Source organism: Pelodiscus sinensis, chromosome 18 (assembly GCF_049634645.1).
Source record: "Pelodiscus sinensis isolate JC-2024 chromosome 18, ASM4963464v1, whole genome shotgun sequence".
NCBI lineage: Eukaryota > Metazoa > Chordata > Testudines > Trionychidae > Pelodiscus > Pelodiscus sinensis.
The window spans coordinates 6231415-6249527 of record NC_134728.1 but is presented as its reverse complement, the minus strand read 5'-3'; the positions used below and the strand labels follow the sequence as shown (position 1 = coordinate 6249527).

The window sequence follows — 18113 nt, the reverse complement described above, 5'->3', positions numbered from 1 at the left end:
ATCCGCTTTTTCGAAAGAGAGCACCCAGCGAGTCTGGATGCTCTCTTTCGAAGACGGCCTCTTTACATTGTAGAACACCTTCCTTCGAAAGAGGAACTTTCGAAGGAAGGCGTTCTTCCTCGTGAAACGAGGTTTACCGCCATCGAAAGAAAAGCCGCGTTCTTTCGAAATAATTTCGAAAGAACGCGGCTTGAGTCTGGACGCAGGGGAAGTTTTTTCGGGAAAAGGCTACTTTTCCCGAAAAACCCCTGAGTCTGGACACGGCCTAGGAGGGTGGGGAAGCACTGGGATGGATGCCTTGGGAGGTGGTGGAATCTCCATCCCTAGAGATTTTGAAGGCCAGACTCGACAAAGCCCTGGCTGGGATGATTTAGTTGGGGTCGGTCTGCACTGAGAGGGAGTTGGGTTCGATGACTTCCTGATGTCTCTTCCAACCCTAATCGCCTATGATTCAATGAGACAAAACTCTGGAAGAACCAGGAGTAGCAATCCCATTTAAAGCATCTTGGGAAGAATAGAAGACTCTAAAGCATGCTTTGCAGATAATTCTTCTGTGCTTTCAATAATGCTAGTGTACAGCTTGGCAAAGAAGTTAGATGTGTGATTGATTACATGTCTAATCTGCATATCTAATCAATGCTATTATCCCATAGGAACTGTTCCATCAGCAGAGAGCCGGACAGAGCACTGCACAGGTCATCTGGGCTCCTCCACCCCAATGTGTCCTTGTTTCAAATATATAGAGGGCATGCTGAGGCAGTAGGGTGCTTCAGATGACAGTTAACAGCAGCCTTCATGCCCTGTATTATGCCAAGAGCTGGTTTTGTTTCTGGCCAGCTACAAAATATGGAGAGCAAAAAGGCTGCTAAAAGTTACCTTTACCACTGCTCCCCCCGCCCCAGATATGTAAAGGGTCTGTTATAGTGCATTTGAGAATCTAGCTCATTGACTATCCCTGCTGTGTGATTCTCATCCCCCTCCCCGAAGTCACATGGTTCCTAATCTCTGGTTGGGCAAGTGAAACTTTTAGAAGAAGAGAACGATGAGCAGTGATTATCCAACCCTGGACAGCAGACTTTCCTGGCGGGAATTTGTAGAGCAATAATCATCCATGTTAAAACTCGTGACGCTTTTAGAAATCACAAGGATCGACGTCAGCAGCAGGCTGCCCTCTGAACCGGCACCGCAATGCACGACAGGACCTCACAATGCACAGCAAAACAAACTCATTGTTTTGAGTCACAAAAATATTGGCCCACGTTCCTTGGCACTCAGGAATGTGTGAGAGTCACTCTGATGTTCCCATCAGGAATGTAACATAGGCAACAGCTACACTGCAGCGCTATTTCGGGATATTGGAGGTCTTTTGAGTGCGCCCATGATTTTGAAATATAATGGGATCGCTCTGCCGACGTCCCTGTAAACCTCATTTCACAAGGAGTAAGGGACATTTTGGAATAGCAATTCATTTAGAAATAAGTACTGTGTAGACAGTGCCAAATAAGCTATTTCAAAATAACATCGAAATAAGATATGCAATTTTCGTGGCTCCCATTACGTATCTTATTTTGACCTATGGTGCAGTGTAGACTAACCCGTACTCTCTCCTCTCCTCTCCTCTCCTCTCCTCTCCTCTCCTCTGGGTTCTGACACTGGAGTGGCTAACACTGAGCTTGTACAGGGCTCGCTCAGAACCACATTTGGCCATTGCTGTCCAACGGTATCAAGTAAAGAAGGTGTGACGTAGTGGGGGATACCTTGCTGGTTGCTATGCTGGGCAGTGGGTTGTGAGTGACCTCCACTGGCTGCTGGCTGCAGCACGGCCCAGCAGGGCAGGGGATGAGTCATTATGCAAGGGGGCTTCGAAACTCATCAGACAGGTATCTCCCAGGGAGCAGAACAATGGGAAGAAGGGGAGTGGAGCCCTGGCTGGGGGCAGGGCTGGAAGAGTGAGTTAGTTTCTGTCTGGGATCATGGAGGAAGCAGCCTAGGCAACAGGCTGGGATTTAGGGGCCCGGTCTCCCCCATCTCAAGGGGGGCTGAGGCATCCTAGGCCTGCCCTGTAACCAGATTACATCTGTGCTATGCTATATCCTGGAGAAGCAATAAAATCCCTCTGTTCTACTGGCTGGTGGAGTCTGTCCGTGCCATTACGAGGGTGCAGGAGACGGGAAAGCCCCAACACGCCGTCACAGAAGGCAATCACCTTCTCCTGCCATACGTGTCTATATGATGCCCAGATTTCCCCCACACAGATACAGCTATTACAGTTAACTCACAAATAACACTAGAGATTCTGTGGGCCAAAGCCAGAACCTAAAAAACAAGCCCTAACAGCTACCCAGCCTAAGAAGCTGAAGGCAAGTTTGTAAACAACTTCTCAGAAACACTCCTCCCTTTCTCCTATCACATTCTGCAAAGATCGTGTTGGTAAGTTAGAGAACATTGCTCTGTTGCCCAGGAAGAAGAGGTGGTCAAGTGAAATACAGATCACAATCCATGAGCACAGGGGTGAGCAAATACCTGCCTACAGGCTGAATCCAATCTACCAAGGTTAACTCCTGGCAAGTCCTATCACATAGCCACAGGTGCCAGCGATCGCAGCGCCTATTGGCTGCAGATCACTGTTCGCAGCCAATGGGAGCTGTGGGGAGTGGTGTCCCAGTCCGTGCTGCTTCCTGTCACTTCCATTGGCCAGGAACGAGGATCTGCAGTCAATGGGAGCTGCAATGGCCCATATCTGCAGCTGTGCAGCTAAATATAGTGGGGATAGCCGGCCGGGGGCTAATGAACCGCCACTGAGTTATTGCCCACCCCTGAGCAGTTAGAACCAGAAAATGTTCCTTTTCAGCCTATATTGGACAGAGGGGATCCATGACATTCCCCCCGTATATTATCCTCATTTTCACACCATCTTCAGATGTTCATTGTTGTAACTGGTGGTGGTGGTGGAATACAGAGAGCTTGGATGGATGGTTATTCAAAAGGGACTTAATTGAGCTGGGAGCTCTGGGATTAGCAGCTTCATTATTACAGGGATGTGCTTTAAAACAAAATCAAAACCCTACCCCAACAAAGCAATTCACTGTATGCAGAGTTCTTCCTCTAGGCTGTGGTTTTCCACTGGTGGTCCATGGACCACTGATGGTCCATGGTGACTTTTTCAGTGGTCCATAGGAACATTGTCCAAAGTCACACGGTGTGGACAGGCACCAAAAATCTGTTAGTAAGAAATAAATTTCAAACCAAAATGTTCGTTGTCTGCTCTTTTTGATCATGTCTCAAAAAGGAGGTGGTCTACGAAAATTTTTTGATTGGCCTGGTGGTCCGTGGACTGAAACAAGTTGAGAACCACTGTGGGCCTAGGGAGAGGGAGAGAGAGAGAGAGAGACACACACACACACACACACACACACACACACACACACACACACACACACACACACACACACACACACACACACACACACACACCCCCCCCCCCCCCCGAAGCAAATGTTGCTTAACGTATGCCTGGAAGATGCTACAGAATGATGGTAGCATTAAAACCTGTATTGACAAGAAAATCATCACATGGAATAGGTGAGAGAAAATTACAACCATCTCCCCAGTGTCATGAGTGGAGCAGCCTTTTAAAGGAATTCAGTTCTCTTTCGGCTCTGGAGCTGAGACTCACTTGTTGTAGAGAACAATATCTGGCCTCCAGATGAGTTCTGAAGGGATTCGAATGGACGTAACATTCTCGTACTCCAGAGGATCCCAACGCAGCTTGTAGTCGTACCACTCCTGGGAAAACACAGATCAATGACCAGGGACCCAGGCATTAGAACTGTAATATAGACCAAAAATCAATACAAGAAAACACCTTTTGGGTGGACCCACCTGCTTCACCCACATGTTCGTGGTCATCATTTGGTTCTTCTCATCCTGGAAGGGAAAAACCACAAGCTCAGACACCAGAGGCATATTTATTGTGGTCCATTTTTGTCATCAGAAAAACATCTCAGCAATAAAGGCATTTGTCATCTTAAAAAGGGATATTCCTGGATTTAGCATGGGGCAGACTTTGCCTGTTGGGTACCACCAAACTGCTGAGGCTAAGATGTGGCAGTCTTGGCAGAAGACCAGCTTGGATTTGTTGGACAGATTTTCCTACAAATGTGTGTAGTAAGAAGACTTGTTTTGAGGGGTATTATAAGATCCAGCCAAGATGTGCCAAGTGCATCACCATTGGGAATGTGGGGCAAGTAATCCACAGCTCTAAAACACACCCCACCACAATGGGGAGTATGGCTGTTACATTAGTACATCACTTCTCCCCTGGTTGTCTGCTGAACACAGTTTCATGGGGACTTCCCGGGAAGTTGTCCAAGTGAGAACCAACCAAATACCGCATGCAAATTCTCACTTGATAGGGCAATACCAGTCTGGCTGCAGAAGTGAGTTACATGGGGATGTCTGGATCTTCCCCTTGCACTATTTGGCTACGTCTACATTGGCCCCTTTTCCGGAAGGGGCATGTTAATTTCACAAGTCGTAATAGGGAAATCCGCGGGGGATTTAAATATCCCCCGCGGCATTTAAATAAAAATGTCCGCCGCTTTTTTCCGGCTTTTAGAAAAGCCGGAAAGAGCGTCTACACTGGCCCCGATCCTCCAGAAAAAAAGCCCTTTTCCGGAGGATCTTATTCCTACTTCAAACTCTGCATACAAAGTAGGAATAAGATCCTCCGGAAAAGGGCTTTTTTTCCGGAGGATCGGGGCCAGTGTAGACACTCTTTTCCGGCTTTTCTAAAAGCCGGAAAAAAGCGGCGGACATTTTTATTTAAATGCCGCGGGGGATATTTAAATCCCCCGTGGATTTCCCTATTACGACTCGTGAAATTAACATGCCCCTTCCGGAAAAGGGGCCAATGTAGACGTAGCCTTTGTGAATTGTTCCAACAGCTTGGGAGTGATGCTTTGTGCCAGATCTGAATTTGCCCTTCTTTATTATAAGGCCATGACCAATGACTGTCAGCCTTTACTCTAGCATGCATCTCTCCTCTCCAAAATGTGTCCTCCAGAACACCACATAATACTGTGCTAGGAAGGAAGGTCTAGTGGTTAGGATTAGAACCAAGGGCCACCTGATCCAGGGGCCTGTCCCTCATTCCTGTCCAGCACACTTAGGTACATCTTCTGATCTCACTTTCGAAAGTGAAAGTCTGGATGCGGGTTTTTTTTGAAAAAAAAAAACCTTTTTCGAAAAAACCACGTAAACCTCATTTTTTAAGGAAGAGCAGGGGGTTTTTTCGAAAAAGGGTTTTTTTCCCCCCCAAAAAAACCCCTCATCCAAACTCCTTCTGCTTTTGAAAATGAGATCGGAAGAATTCCCAGGGAATTTGCATGTCCTCTTTCGAAAATAGAGCATAGTCTAGACATAGCCTTATTTCCACACATACCTGTCATCAAGCATAAGGAATTTCCTACAGCACAAATTGGTAGCCTTCAGATAGACTTGTAATGAGAACTGGTGGGCTGGGTTACCTGTATTCACACCTTGGCCCTTTGCCCGGAAAGTGCATTGTCTAAAGTTTTCTCTAGTTATTTGTTTGCTTCCAAATTCTAAGCTTTCCCTGAGCTGAGAAGGGAGTATCTCGCTGCTGCAATGGTAGTTCCCACAAGAATTGTCATGTAATCCTCTCATTTATTACAAAAAAAAATGAATTTAGCATTGATAAAAGTGCCAACTCCACTGGCAGCTCTTGGAGACCGAAACTTTCTTCATATCCACATGAGACACAATACCAGTGAAATCTTCCCCTCATTTCCAGATCCGACCCACAGGGACCATCTCCATGAAAGATGGTAGCTCAGTCTCCATGCTCCTTCCATCCTTGTGTTTTCTCATGAGACTGACAATCAAGGCACCCGACCTGTAAGAACAGCTTCTGCAAATTGGACATCTGTCTATGCAGATCTTTCATGTAGGTCACTAAAAGACAACAGGTGATAAAAATTGCTGATTGTTACCAACTTGGGCTGGATTTGAACTGGTCAACTGGAAATTAAAGACTTTATATCCTTCAGTCTCTTCAGTCATTCACTCCTCCAAGGCCTGTTTCGGAGTATTCACTCATATCTACTCATTCCACTAAAAGGGATTAGGCTCCTAAACCACTTAAGGCAGTGGTTACCAACCAGTAGATTGGGAACTACTGGTAGATCTTGGAGCCTCTGATGGGTGATCCTGACTGGTTTGGCCAGGAAGCTATCAAGGGCTGGCACTTCAGTTTTCCTTCTCCCCACTGTAATGCTGCTCCTGCTCTCTGCCTGGGAGTTGCCCCCCTGGGAGCCTCCTGCTGACTGTGCAGGATGTGGGAGGGAGAAGGGGGATGCTGATGTCAGGGTGTCCCTCCTCCCTCCACTCCTGTATCTCATCTCCACACAGCGAGAAGGGGACAGAGGGAGCTTTGCAATGTAAATCTCTGTCACTCTCACACACAGTGACTGTGAGAAATCACACACAGTAAGAAATCAGTGCTTCTTGCGGAAATACTATGCTGCTCCCGTTCGGGCAAAAGTCCTTTTGCACAAAAGCTTTTGCGCAAAAGGGCCAGTGTAGACAGCAGAGATTTGTTTTGTGCAAAAAAGTCCCGATCGCAAAAATGGCGATTGGGGCTTTCTTGTGCAAAACCGCATCTAGATTGGCACGGACGCTTTTCTGCAAAAGTGCTTTTGCGGAAAAGCGTCCATGCCAATCTAGACGCTTTTTTCCGCAAATGCTTTTAACGGAAAACATTTCCGTTAAAAGCATTTGCGGAAAATCATGCCAGTCTAGACGTAGCCAGTGTGTGTCTGTCATTCTTACAAACACACACTGTCCTTCACTCTCCTGACCGAACGCATATGTGGGGTGTCCTTGTTACTTCTTTTACTGCTTGCAAAGTGGGTTATTTTGGTTTTTGACTGGTCAGTGAATTTCATAATGTTCATTTCTCTCTTACGCTTACATTTAATTCTTTGAGGCGTGAGTTCTCAAATGCCAAACCTGTTGTGGCTGAAGTAATTATCCCCATGGTAATTGCTGCTCCTGGAAGTGGCTGGCATGTTCCTGCAGCCCCAGGAGTAAGCCTGCCTTAACCCCACTGCTCCACCACCAGGAAACCATCTCTGTTAAACGGTATGTCTACACTGCAGAGCTTTTTTGGAAAAATAGCTGTTTTTCCGAAAAAACTCCAGTTATGACCACACTGCAATTGCGTACTTTCGACACATATTGAAAAAACAGATGTTTTTTTCCGACACTGGTAAACCTCTTTCTATGAAGAAAAAGCCTTTTTCCAAAAGATCTCTTTCGGAAAAAGGTGTGTGTGGCCGGGGAAGAGGGAGTTTGTTCGAAAGAAGAGGAAAGAGGAAAAAGCACAGGTGCTCTGGTGGCCACTCCGTCCATACTGCTTCCCAGATCTTGCACCCTGAAACCCCTCCTGAAACCCAATCCCCACCCTGGGCTAAGCCCAGAGCCACTCCCACACTCCAAACCCCTTAGCCCAAGACCAGAGCCTGTACCCCACACCCCTACCCCATCCTGGTGTAAGTGAGTGAGGATGGAGGAGGAAGGGGGATGGAGCGAGCAAGGTGAGGTCTCAGAGAAGGGGTGGAACAGGGCTAGGGCCTCAAAGAAAGGTGGGAAGGAAGCGGGGCCAGGTATTTGGGCTTAGGTAGATCTTACATTGCATTTACATTGAAAAAGCAATCTTGTGGTTAATAAGGTCGGAGACCGCTGACTTAAAGTGTAATTTTCAAAAGTGCATCAGAGATGTTAATGCAAACTAGGTGCTTAACTTATTTGTGCCTTTGACAATCTCCACCTGAGGCACTTTTGAAAATGTTTCCTTGTATAAACACGACAGACACTCATTTAAAGTAAACACATGCAAACCACACATTAGATGTATGGTTGATCATTTGTGTGTGCATTTACCACATTTGCACACAAAACGCAGTAAGAACATGTCCAGGGCCAGCTGTAGGTGCAATTACTCCCTTGTCTGCTCATTTACAGTATCCGTGTGCAGTCAAACAATGTTCATGGGCATTTTGTATGTCTAGTTTTGAAAACCTGGGCCTCTGCAGTATTTACATTGCTACAAAATACATTAACTTAAAACACTGCAAACTCACTTTTGTGACTAAAACTACGAGAGTCATTTTGAAAACACACAACCCGATGATAGCTCCAATGATCTGTACAGCTCATTGCATGCTTTTTGCATGGAGACAGGCATAGGGTTGCCAGGTGTCCGGTTTTGAACTGGACAGTCTGGTATTTGAGCTTTCTGTCCGGGAAACAAATTGAGAAAATACTGGACACATAAATATCCAGTATTTTCTAATAAAGTAAGTTTTATTATGATCATGAGTATCAGTACGTAGTTGCGTACTGCCTGGCTGGTAAATATACTCACACTGCATGAGCGTGTCTACTAGCCAGGCAGTACGCAACTACACATTAAAGAGGAGAGGGATAGAGGCGGGACCAGGGCAGGATGGAATCCCCAGCACCGGACTCCCCGTGCACCCCACCGGGACTGTGCATGGGACGGGCAGCACCCCAGGATCTGCGGGCGCCCAGGCCAGCACTGCTCCCTGCCGGCCAGTTCCCCCCGGCCAGCCCTGCTCCCCCCAACCTCCTCCCAGCCAGCCCTGCTTCCCGCTGTCCAGTTCCCCCTCCCCACCAATCTCCCCCGGTCAGCCTCACTCCCCCCGACACACACCCCACCCAGCCTCACTCCCCACTGGCCGGTTCCCCCCCCCCCGCAGCCAGCCCCGTTCCTCCCGACCCCCTCCCGGCCAGCCCCTCTCCCCGCGGGCCAGTTCCCCCCTGGCCAACCCTGCTGGCCATTCCTCCCCTCCACCCAGTCTCCCCTGGCCAGCCCCACTCCCCTCGACCTCTTCCCAGTCAGCCCAGTTCCCTTCCACCCGAGATCCCATCCCCATCTGAGATCAAGTGTGTCCAGTATTTTTTTGAAATCGTCTGGTAACTAGGGTTGCCAGGTGTCTGGTATTCACCTGGACAGTCCGGTATTTTTGCCTCCTGTCGGGTAAAAAAATTCAGAGAACACTGGACTCTTGAGATGTTGGGTATTTTCTGAATTTTTCCCTGGCCAGGAGGCAAAAATGCCAGGCACCTGCCAACCCTACAAACACTCAGCGCTCAGCCCTTCCTCCCCCCCCCCCCCCCCGGCCCCCAACACCTTCAGCCCCCGAACTCCAGCCTTCATGCTTACCTGGTTCCCCCAGGCTGTTGGCACAAAATGGCTGCCGGCCAAAAGACCTAGGGGAAGCAATTTTTTCCCTGTGTTTTTTTTGGGGGGTGGGGGGGTGTTTGGTGTTTTTGTTTCAACCATCTGGCAACCCTACTGATAACCTTAGATAGGCAGATCCTGTACTAAGCACGAATGGAGTGCAAAATTACAAAATCTAAATATGGATAAATAAATGAAATGCAATGAAAGACATACAAATTGCTCGGCTATTACTAATACAATTTAATTGAACTGTTAAGTGATCGTTCGTTTGCTTGCATGCTAATTATAGCTGCTGTGTAAATAACCAAAGAAAAGTGCTTTGGATTTAGTTCAGTTCTCATAGTTTCAGGTGCTGCAGCAAAACTAAGGACTTTTGTATATGTGTGGTGCTCTCATTGGCTTGGCGTCATAAATCTCGCATGTCAGCGTTTCTTTAAGCAAAAGCAGCTCACTATTAGCCTCAGACTCACTCAAGTTCAAACCCATTTTGAATGTTAAAAGCCAGGAAATTCGTAGCTGGGCAATGCCTCATCCGTACTCTCCCCCAGCACCACAAATGCACCTAGGCAGTGCAGCTGCTTGCAAACATCAAACACTAATCAGAGATGCCCCAAAGTGCCTGGATCACTGAAGCTATGTCTAGACTACAGAGTTTTGTCGGAAAAACAGCCATTTTTCCAACAAAACTTGAGTTATGTCTACACTGCAAGCATGTTCTTTCGACAGTAAATCAAAAGAACAGAGGGCTTTTTGCGCAATTGGCAATCCACATTCTACTAGGAAGAAGCCCTTTGGAGAAAGAGCTCTTTTGCAAAACGGTGTGTGTGGATGGGGAAGAGGGAGTTTTTTCAGAAGAAGAGGGAAGAGGAAAAAGCACAGGTGCCCTGGCGGCCATTCTGTCCATAGCAATCACTGCTTACATGCGAGAGAGCATCCAGGCAGTGTGGATGCTCTCTTTCGAAAAAGCGCATTACTTTTTCGATGCGCTTTTGCAGTGCGGATGCTCCCTTGCGCAAGAAGGTTTTTCAGAAGATCTTTTCTGAAAAAAGCTTCTTGCACAAGAAGCCTGTAGTCTAGATGTAGCGAGAGGGGGGAGGTTTGCAGTAGAGGAAAATCCTGCACTATTGCAGGAGAATGTCCTAGGTGTGTAAAAAGGTCCCGTCTAGCTCTAAGGCCTCTCCAGTTTCCCTGTGGTTCAAAATACGCAGAAGGTGCTAAGTGAAGTGAAAATTCTTCCAGGCAACCTCTGTTGCTCCCTCCATATTTGGAGGCAGATCCAAGGGTGAGGTGTAAAAGGCAAGTGCCATGGTCTCTCCTAAGTGCAGAGGCTGGGGCATGCGTGTGCATGTTGAGTGCAAGCCCTATGGATACGAGGCTACAGCAGCATGCCATTTTACACCCAAGCAGCCCCTCCCATTGCTGCTCCACAGCCGCTAGTGGCACCCAGGTGATGTGCATCCTCCCATCAAGTTCATGGGGCATGGGCTTCCCCAAATTGCTCTTCCCACAGTGCCCCAATGGGATTCACGTGAGTGGGGGAGGGGATCAGGTTGTGTTTGCTACTCCTTTCTCTTTCTCGGGCTTTCTGCTGTATGGCCCTCATGCCTAGAGCTAGTCAAAGCCCAGCATTTATCCTAGTTTTTTTTTTAAATGTGAGGTGGGCTTTTTTTTAAATTTTCCGCAAAGGACTTTTTCAGTTTATCAATGAAATACCAAAAAATTGAAAAGTTTTACAAATTATTATTATTTTCCCTTTTCCCCCACGGTGTCTCCAGGAAAAGGAGGGGAGTCAATGGAAAGAATGGGAGCAAAATATTGGGGGGAGGATTTCCTCTCCCTCTTCCAGGTTTAGTTTTTCCATCCAAAGGCTAGAAACTCTTGGGGGGGAAAAAGCATTTCTGCAAAATAAATACATAAATAAAAGTAACCCCTGTTTTTATAATGAATGAACAAAAATTCCTGCAGAAATGTCACCCAGCTCTGTTAGCTTCTTGTGGGAGGTCGCTGGTGCCTCCCTCATGGAGGCTGCCTTGAAGAGTCACTGAATTGGTGCATTCCTGGTCACCTGGCTCCTTCTTCCTCTCTGTCTGTCTTAGTATTTTACCTTGCCTTCAATAGCCCTTGGGTCTGAGCACATGGAGTCAACAGCAATAATGACATCCCATGGACACCATGGCTGTGTCTACACTGGGCCACTTATTCCGGAAAATCAGCCGCTTTTCCGGAATAAGCTGCGAGCTGTCTACACTGGCCCTTGAATTTCCGGAAAAGCAACGATGCTCTACTGTACAAAATCAGCCGCTATTCCGGAAAAACTATTCTGCTCCCGCTCGGGCATAAGTCCTTATTCCGGAACACTGTTCCGGAAAAGGGCCAGTGTAGACAGCCCAGTAGTCTTATCCGGAAAAAAGCCCCGATCGTGAAAATGGCGATCGGGGCTCTTTTCCGGAAAAGCGCGTCTACATTGGCCACAGACGCTTTTCCAGAAAAAGGGCTTTTTCGGAAAAGCAGCCTGCCAATGTAGATGCTCCTTTTCCGGAAAAACTGAAAACGGAATAGTATTCCGTTTTAAGCATTTCAGGAAATTCATGCCAGTGTAGACACATCCCATGCGTTTCAAGAGAAGAACTAATCAAGAGGAAGGTTGGTAGGTCGATTGGTTGGCTGGTTTGGCTGGGAGTAGGTTAGGACGTGGAGTGGAAAAAAGGGTCAGGGTCATTCTGATAGCGGAAAGGCCTTTTCTTCCCCAATCACCACGAGCCCCGTGCTGATCCCCCGGTGGAAAGGAAACTTTTGCTACTTTTTTGCCTGTGTAACCTATAACCTAGTGAACTTTCCATGCCTGGGGACCACGTACTCTGATAACACAAGCTGGCTTACTCCATGGGTCAGTCTGGTCCTATGGGTTCCTCTGCAATGGAGAAAGGTAGACTGGCTAGTTCCTGACTCCTCCTCTCCATGAGTCAACGCCCCCTAGGCATGCACACCTTTCAACACAGTTGGAGCAGAGGGGTTATAGCAGTAACAATGTTGAGGGTGGAATTTAACTGCATAGTCTCTTTTCTCAAGGGGAATATGTTGTACTCCATGATCCCCAAGAGGGAGGGGCATAGAAGGTAAATATGTTGTAGCTAGTCTGTTCTTGACCCCATGCCTCAGTCTCATAGTCCAGTACCAAACTGTCCACAACAGGGTGAAGACAGTGGATTCGATGTTGCGTTTTCTGGATTTTCTTACTATGAATCAGAATTTGAATATCCCTCCTGTGTTTCTTTTTCTTTTTCATGACTCTCTGCCTTTGAGATGCATGTAGAGGAGAAGCAAGTTGTATTGAAAATGGGAAGGCTGCGCTTCTAACAGCATGTCTGATCATCGTGCTAAGTTTTCTAAAGGAATGCTGCTACGGTAAAAAGAGGAACTGTTAAACAGACCCTAAGCTGGACTGGAAACATGATACAAGGAATTCTCTCAGGGAAAGGTCTATCCAGAAACCTGCAGAACCTTATTGAAGGTTATGGGGAATAACAAACTAAACATCAGATGCTTCACAGCCCTGCCTATTGACTGCAGTTTTAAACACCAGAATATGACTTTTACAGGGTATTGTCTTAGGTAAGAAAGGAAAAGCATGTCAAAGCACTAGTATTGATCTCACCATCCAAGATTGGGCAGTTGCATTATAGAAAGTCTCTCTTATGCCACCTCAATTGTTGATGTACCATCTTTAGTCTTCGCATTTATTCAGAGGACCATAAATATCATCAATGACAGATTTGGGATTCCCAGGCTTTTCATTCTATGGCTATGTATGTCAACATTGCGCATTCTTGCACAAGAAGATATGCAAATGAGGCGTGGCGATGAATATCACCACACCTCATTTGCATACCTAATGAGCCACCATTTTTGCACAAGGGGCTTTTGCACATGAAGGAGCCATCTACACAGCTCCTTCTTGCGCAAAAAAACCCTCTTGCACAAGAGCCGTTCTGCCGCTTTTTTTCAGGAAGAATGGCTCTTGCGCAAGAGGGGGTTATTGTGCAAGAAGGAGCTGTGTAGACGGCTCCTTCTTGTGCAAAAAGCGGCTGCTCATTAATTATGCAAATGAGGCATGACGGTATTCACCATGCCTCATTTGCATATTTCTTGCACAAAACCAGCGCGATGTAGACATAGCCTATGTGTGTACAGCACCCTGCACATTGGGGCCCTAGTCCTAAACTAAGGCTCTTCACTGATACCACAATAATAAAATAACAATCAATGCCACACTATGTTCTTGAAGTAATTTGAGCAAAGGCTTATATATAACAAGATACACAACCCCTCACATACAAGTGCCATTCGTTCCTCAAATGCCTGTATTAGATCGTATATCAGATATCCACATATAACATGGCTATAAATGTGATACATTGTGGAACCATGGGCCTCTATCACTAATCGACAATCCTCTCTCCTATACTCTGTAGTCTACCTGGGACTACTTCTAACATCCCACACATGAATGCAGCTTTAAAGAACCACCCTACTTTTAAACCCATCCACAATAAAACCATTTTCTAATCTCCCCCCCCCCCCCCCCCCCGGTAGAATTTATTCCTCAAAATTATAATGGCATGAGGTCCACTCTGGACAGTTTCAACAAGGGTCAAGTTTAAGACCTGGCATCTCATGACCTGCCTACCACTGGAAAAGGGACTTTCTGTTCTTCCCAATAGAACTGAGCACTTTCTGCTACCACTGAAAGAACCACAATGGTCACAATCACATTATGGGTGGAAAAACTATTGCAGGGGTTTTCAAGAGTTCTGTAAATTGTATTGGCTGGAATTCTTATCGGAGTCGCATATGGCTGACCCTGGGATATGGGTAGCCTAGCTTTTCAAAGGGAGGAAGATGAATGTTAGCATCAAGTTTTCTGTCTCTCTAATCCACTCCAAAAACAGTATTTCAATTACATAGGTGGCATACAGAGTACCGGCTGGTGTGGTAGGGTATAAAAGGTTAATAGGTTAATAAGCACTCATCTGGCATGACCTGCAAACTTCATTTATGACTTTGCCGTTTGTACATAATAACAATTGCATGCCAATAAATCTTGTGTACTACACTACAGCTTCGTGCATGACCTTTCTTCTCTCTGTGACATACATAAGAACACAATGCACGTATAGATTTCTATTAAATAAATAATTCAGACAGTTTCCAAAAATGTAATGTCATCTGTTTAAACAGGTGTGCAGTAGGATGTGAAAGTGTAATTGTGTACGGTTAATCAATGAGCCTGGGCTCATCAGTTAACATTCACAGTTACACGCAGGCTCCTGGTACTTGCAGGGAGCCAGCTCCCCCCGAACTCTTGTGCTGCTGCCTCTGTATCAGAGGAAACAGCATGTGTGGGGAGACTGGCAGGAGCCAGCTGCTGCCCTGCATGTAACCATGTAACTGATGAATTTTTCATCACGATTACACGGTTACTTAAATGCATTTTAACATCCCTAGTGTGCACATGCACAGACACACACACTGGCATGCAAAACTAGTTATCTGAGTTCCATGTGCAGACTGGTTCTTGTGCATACAATCATTCTAGAAGAGTAAAATGATAATTTGTGTGGGTATATGATAATGCACCTGTTTTCTTCTTTGAAAACTGAGTTCCAATTGCCATAAAGCATATCCCTTAAATACCATGCCAAGGCGTGTGCCTGACTCATAACAAAAATCAATCCATTTTATATGGCATCTATATTTCACATATGTTGATTCCCTTCAAGAAAACATGTAGGAACATTTTCTCTCCACCACTGTGCCTCAAAGTAGCCAAAGGGTCTTCCATGTGAAGAAAGAACATTGAGATCCTTGGACAAGATAAGTAATAGATGTGTGAACTATTATTTATGAGGATTATATATCATGAATACTAATTACAGATCAAATTTCAAAGACATTGCTTGTTTCTTATTAAACCAAAATTCATTCCCTCAAAACTCCACTTGAACCTAATAGATGTATGCAGTTTATATCATGGTCATTCCCTTGGTTTCAGAAAGAGCATCACATTTTTTACAATCATAAATAAATAATACATACTATTTACAAGACTACCAGACTGTGCATGCCTTGCTAAGCAGTTAGCTGCACCAGTCATCTCACTGGTTTCAATAGAACTGTTCAGCTGGGTAACAGTTCCCCAGCATCAATAAAACTCTCATGTTCTGATTGTGAAATAAGACAATAGACACACACACTGGCTTGCCTCTGGAATCACCTCTCAGCCAGGACTTCCAGAATTTGCCCTGCTTCTAGGCACAGTCAGTTTCACTTACAACATCAATGAGCTGCGCGATGGACAATCCGAAATGGACGAGGACCACGTCCGAAATGTTGGCTACCGGCCGGGACCACTTGTTATAGCCAGAGAAGAGTTTCCTCAGGAGTCTCTCCTCTGCGTGAGCTCGGGTTTCCACATGGCTGCACACTGCAGGGAAAAGGCAAGACATGAAGACCCCAGCAGAGACATTTGATGGGGGGGAGGGCTTCATCTTTCTCTCTCCCTGAATATGCTTCAGCCCTTCTGTCTGTTGACGACTATGATGCAAGTCTTATTTAGATGCACAGCACCTAGACACTAAGGCAGCGCTGGGGAACCTTTGTTGGGTTAGGGGCTGCAGACCCACAGAAAAATCAGTCAGGGAGTGCACACAAGTGAGAAGCAAAAACAAAAACAAAAAACAAAACCCTCACTGACTTGGACTGAGGAGCAGAAAGACCCTTTCTACATTCCTCTTGCACACAGTAGCTTTCCCAGGAATTGAAATTGAGGGGGGGGGGGTTCGAATTTACAAGGGGGGGATGAGGGCTGATGAGGGGTGAGACCATGAGGGTGAAGGGGGGCTGTATGGCACCATAGTTCACAAAACTGGGGAGAGGGTTGTTAGGGAAATTCAGGGGGAGTATACACTGAATATGTATGGGGTGGTGTAGGGAAATCCCTACAAGTTGCACACCAAGGGAGGGTAGGCAGACTTGTAGATTTTGTGTGCTCCAGCCCCCAGGGGTGCAGCAGGGGTTGGAGGAGGGGGAACCCCTGACTCCAAGGGGCAAGATCCAGACAAGCCATGGGCTGCATCGGGCGGGGGCCGTAGGTTCCCCACCCCTGCACTAAGATGATGGGCACATTAGAAATGCAGCCAGGTAGAGGAGGGACACATACAGGTGGGCATGACATGGCAGTGACATACCAGTGACACCCCCCTGGGGGTGGCCTGCACCTTTCGGCATATACCCCGACATGGCTGGTTAGCAAGGCTCTTGGGGGGAGGAGGGGATGGTTGTTAAAAAGCCATTTGAACTAGGCTGCCGGGGCCATTCTCCAGTTCAATTGTCGCCGCTGCTTTGGAACAGCTGGGAGAACAGTGGCAGCCTGGAGGAAGGGCCACTGGCTCGGGACGGGGCAAAGGGAGGTTTTCGGGGGTGGAGGGCAGGGTCAGGACATCAGATCAGGGCTGGGAGAGAGAGGGCAAGTCTAGAGATGAACCCCATCACCCCTCCGCTGAGCACAGCGAGTGGGGGGGGGGGATCCCTCTTGGCTCCATGGTGCCTCTGGGGAGACAGGCTCCGGGGCGCTCGCCCTGCCCGGCTCACTCGGGGGGTTCACAATCGAAGCCCCGCAGGGGGCCCGGAAAAGCCTCCGCTCTGCGCGGAATGTGCCCCAAGGGGAGGGAGGCAGGGGGAGGAACTGGGGGGCGGGTGGGGGGGGGGCAGCCCACAACCAGGGAGAACAGGGCCAGTGGGGGTTAACCCTTTGCCAGCCTCGCAGCAGAAAGGACCCACAAAGCCAAGCCAGCGAGTGTGTGTGTGTGGGGGGGGGGGATCTGATGGAAAGGAGCAAGGAGGGATGGGGGGGGGGGGTCCTTGCTGCCATGGGGCAATCTCCAGCCGGAGCTAGGATGGGATGGGGGATGGTGGAATGGACCCCGGGAAAGCGGCTCTGAAACTTACCCGGGAGGAAGTTCGCGCAGAGGAAGAGCAGGAGGTTTTCCCGAGACACCAGAAAGCCCATCGCGGAGCAAGTGCCTAGACTGCAAAGTCTCCCTTCGCAGCAACTTTCCTGCTCCGCGTCTCCGGCTGCTCCAGCGTCATTCCCTCCAGCTGCCCTCCCACCGCTTTCTCGGAGGGGCGGGCGGTCTGTTTGCTCCCTTCCACTCGCCGTGTCCAGCTCGCCCTGCGGGGCGTGTGTCTCTCTCCTCGCCGGGGCTCAAGGTGCGGCTGCCAGCTCTGTTTTTAAACCCACGGCCGCCTTAGATCCCCCCCTCTCCCCGTTTTCTAGAGGCCAGGGGCTGCTTTGCCTGCTTAATGTGCTGCTTGGTTCTCCCAGCAGGGCTACTGCCGTTTCTTGGCCCAGATTGGTCGCTGCTGATGGTCCATGGAAGCCAGTGAAAGCCCTTGGCAAAAGAGAGGGAGGTAGTACGGGATGTTTGCATATGAAATCCACTTGGACCTGCCCACCTCCTGCCTAAAGACGGGGGAGGAGAGAATCCCTGTACTCCAGCAAACAGGCGGCAGGAAAGGAAGACTTGGAGGATGTCAAAGGGGGGTGATTCTCAGAGGTCAGGGCTCCAGGCAGGGAGGAAATTTGGTTTAAGGAAATCTTTGGCGCCTAAGCCCTAATACAGATCTGAATGGTGCAGGCCCACTCCCCAGTTAAATATTATTTATTACCCCATAACATTCCCTCATCAACAGCAGTTCTTTACATTCGATTTATTTTGAAAACAATAGGGAATAGTGTTGGCAGGCACTTTTAGCTGGGACT

At 47.6% G+C, this 18113-nt stretch overlaps 1 protein-coding gene across 1 annotated transcript in view; it reads right to left on the bottom strand.

Annotated features, from left to right (window-relative positions):
* CHRNA4 (cholinergic receptor nicotinic alpha 4 subunit) overlaps positions 1-17743 on the bottom strand; it is a 43641-nt gene extending 25898 nt beyond the window's left edge. The window contains exons 1-4 of the mRNA XM_075901039.1: positions 17300-17743; positions 15625-15776; positions 3883-3927; positions 3677-3786 (exon numbers count right to left, since the gene is read on the bottom strand). Of these exons, the coding sequence (XP_075757154.1) occupies positions 3677-3786; positions 3883-3927; positions 15625-15776; positions 17300-17360 (368 nt within the window). The 5' untranslated portion in view covers positions 17361-17743. The remainder of the gene's footprint in view (positions 1-3676; positions 3787-3882; positions 3928-15624; positions 15777-17299) is intronic.
* Between the last annotated feature and the right edge of the window lie 370 nt (positions 17744-18113).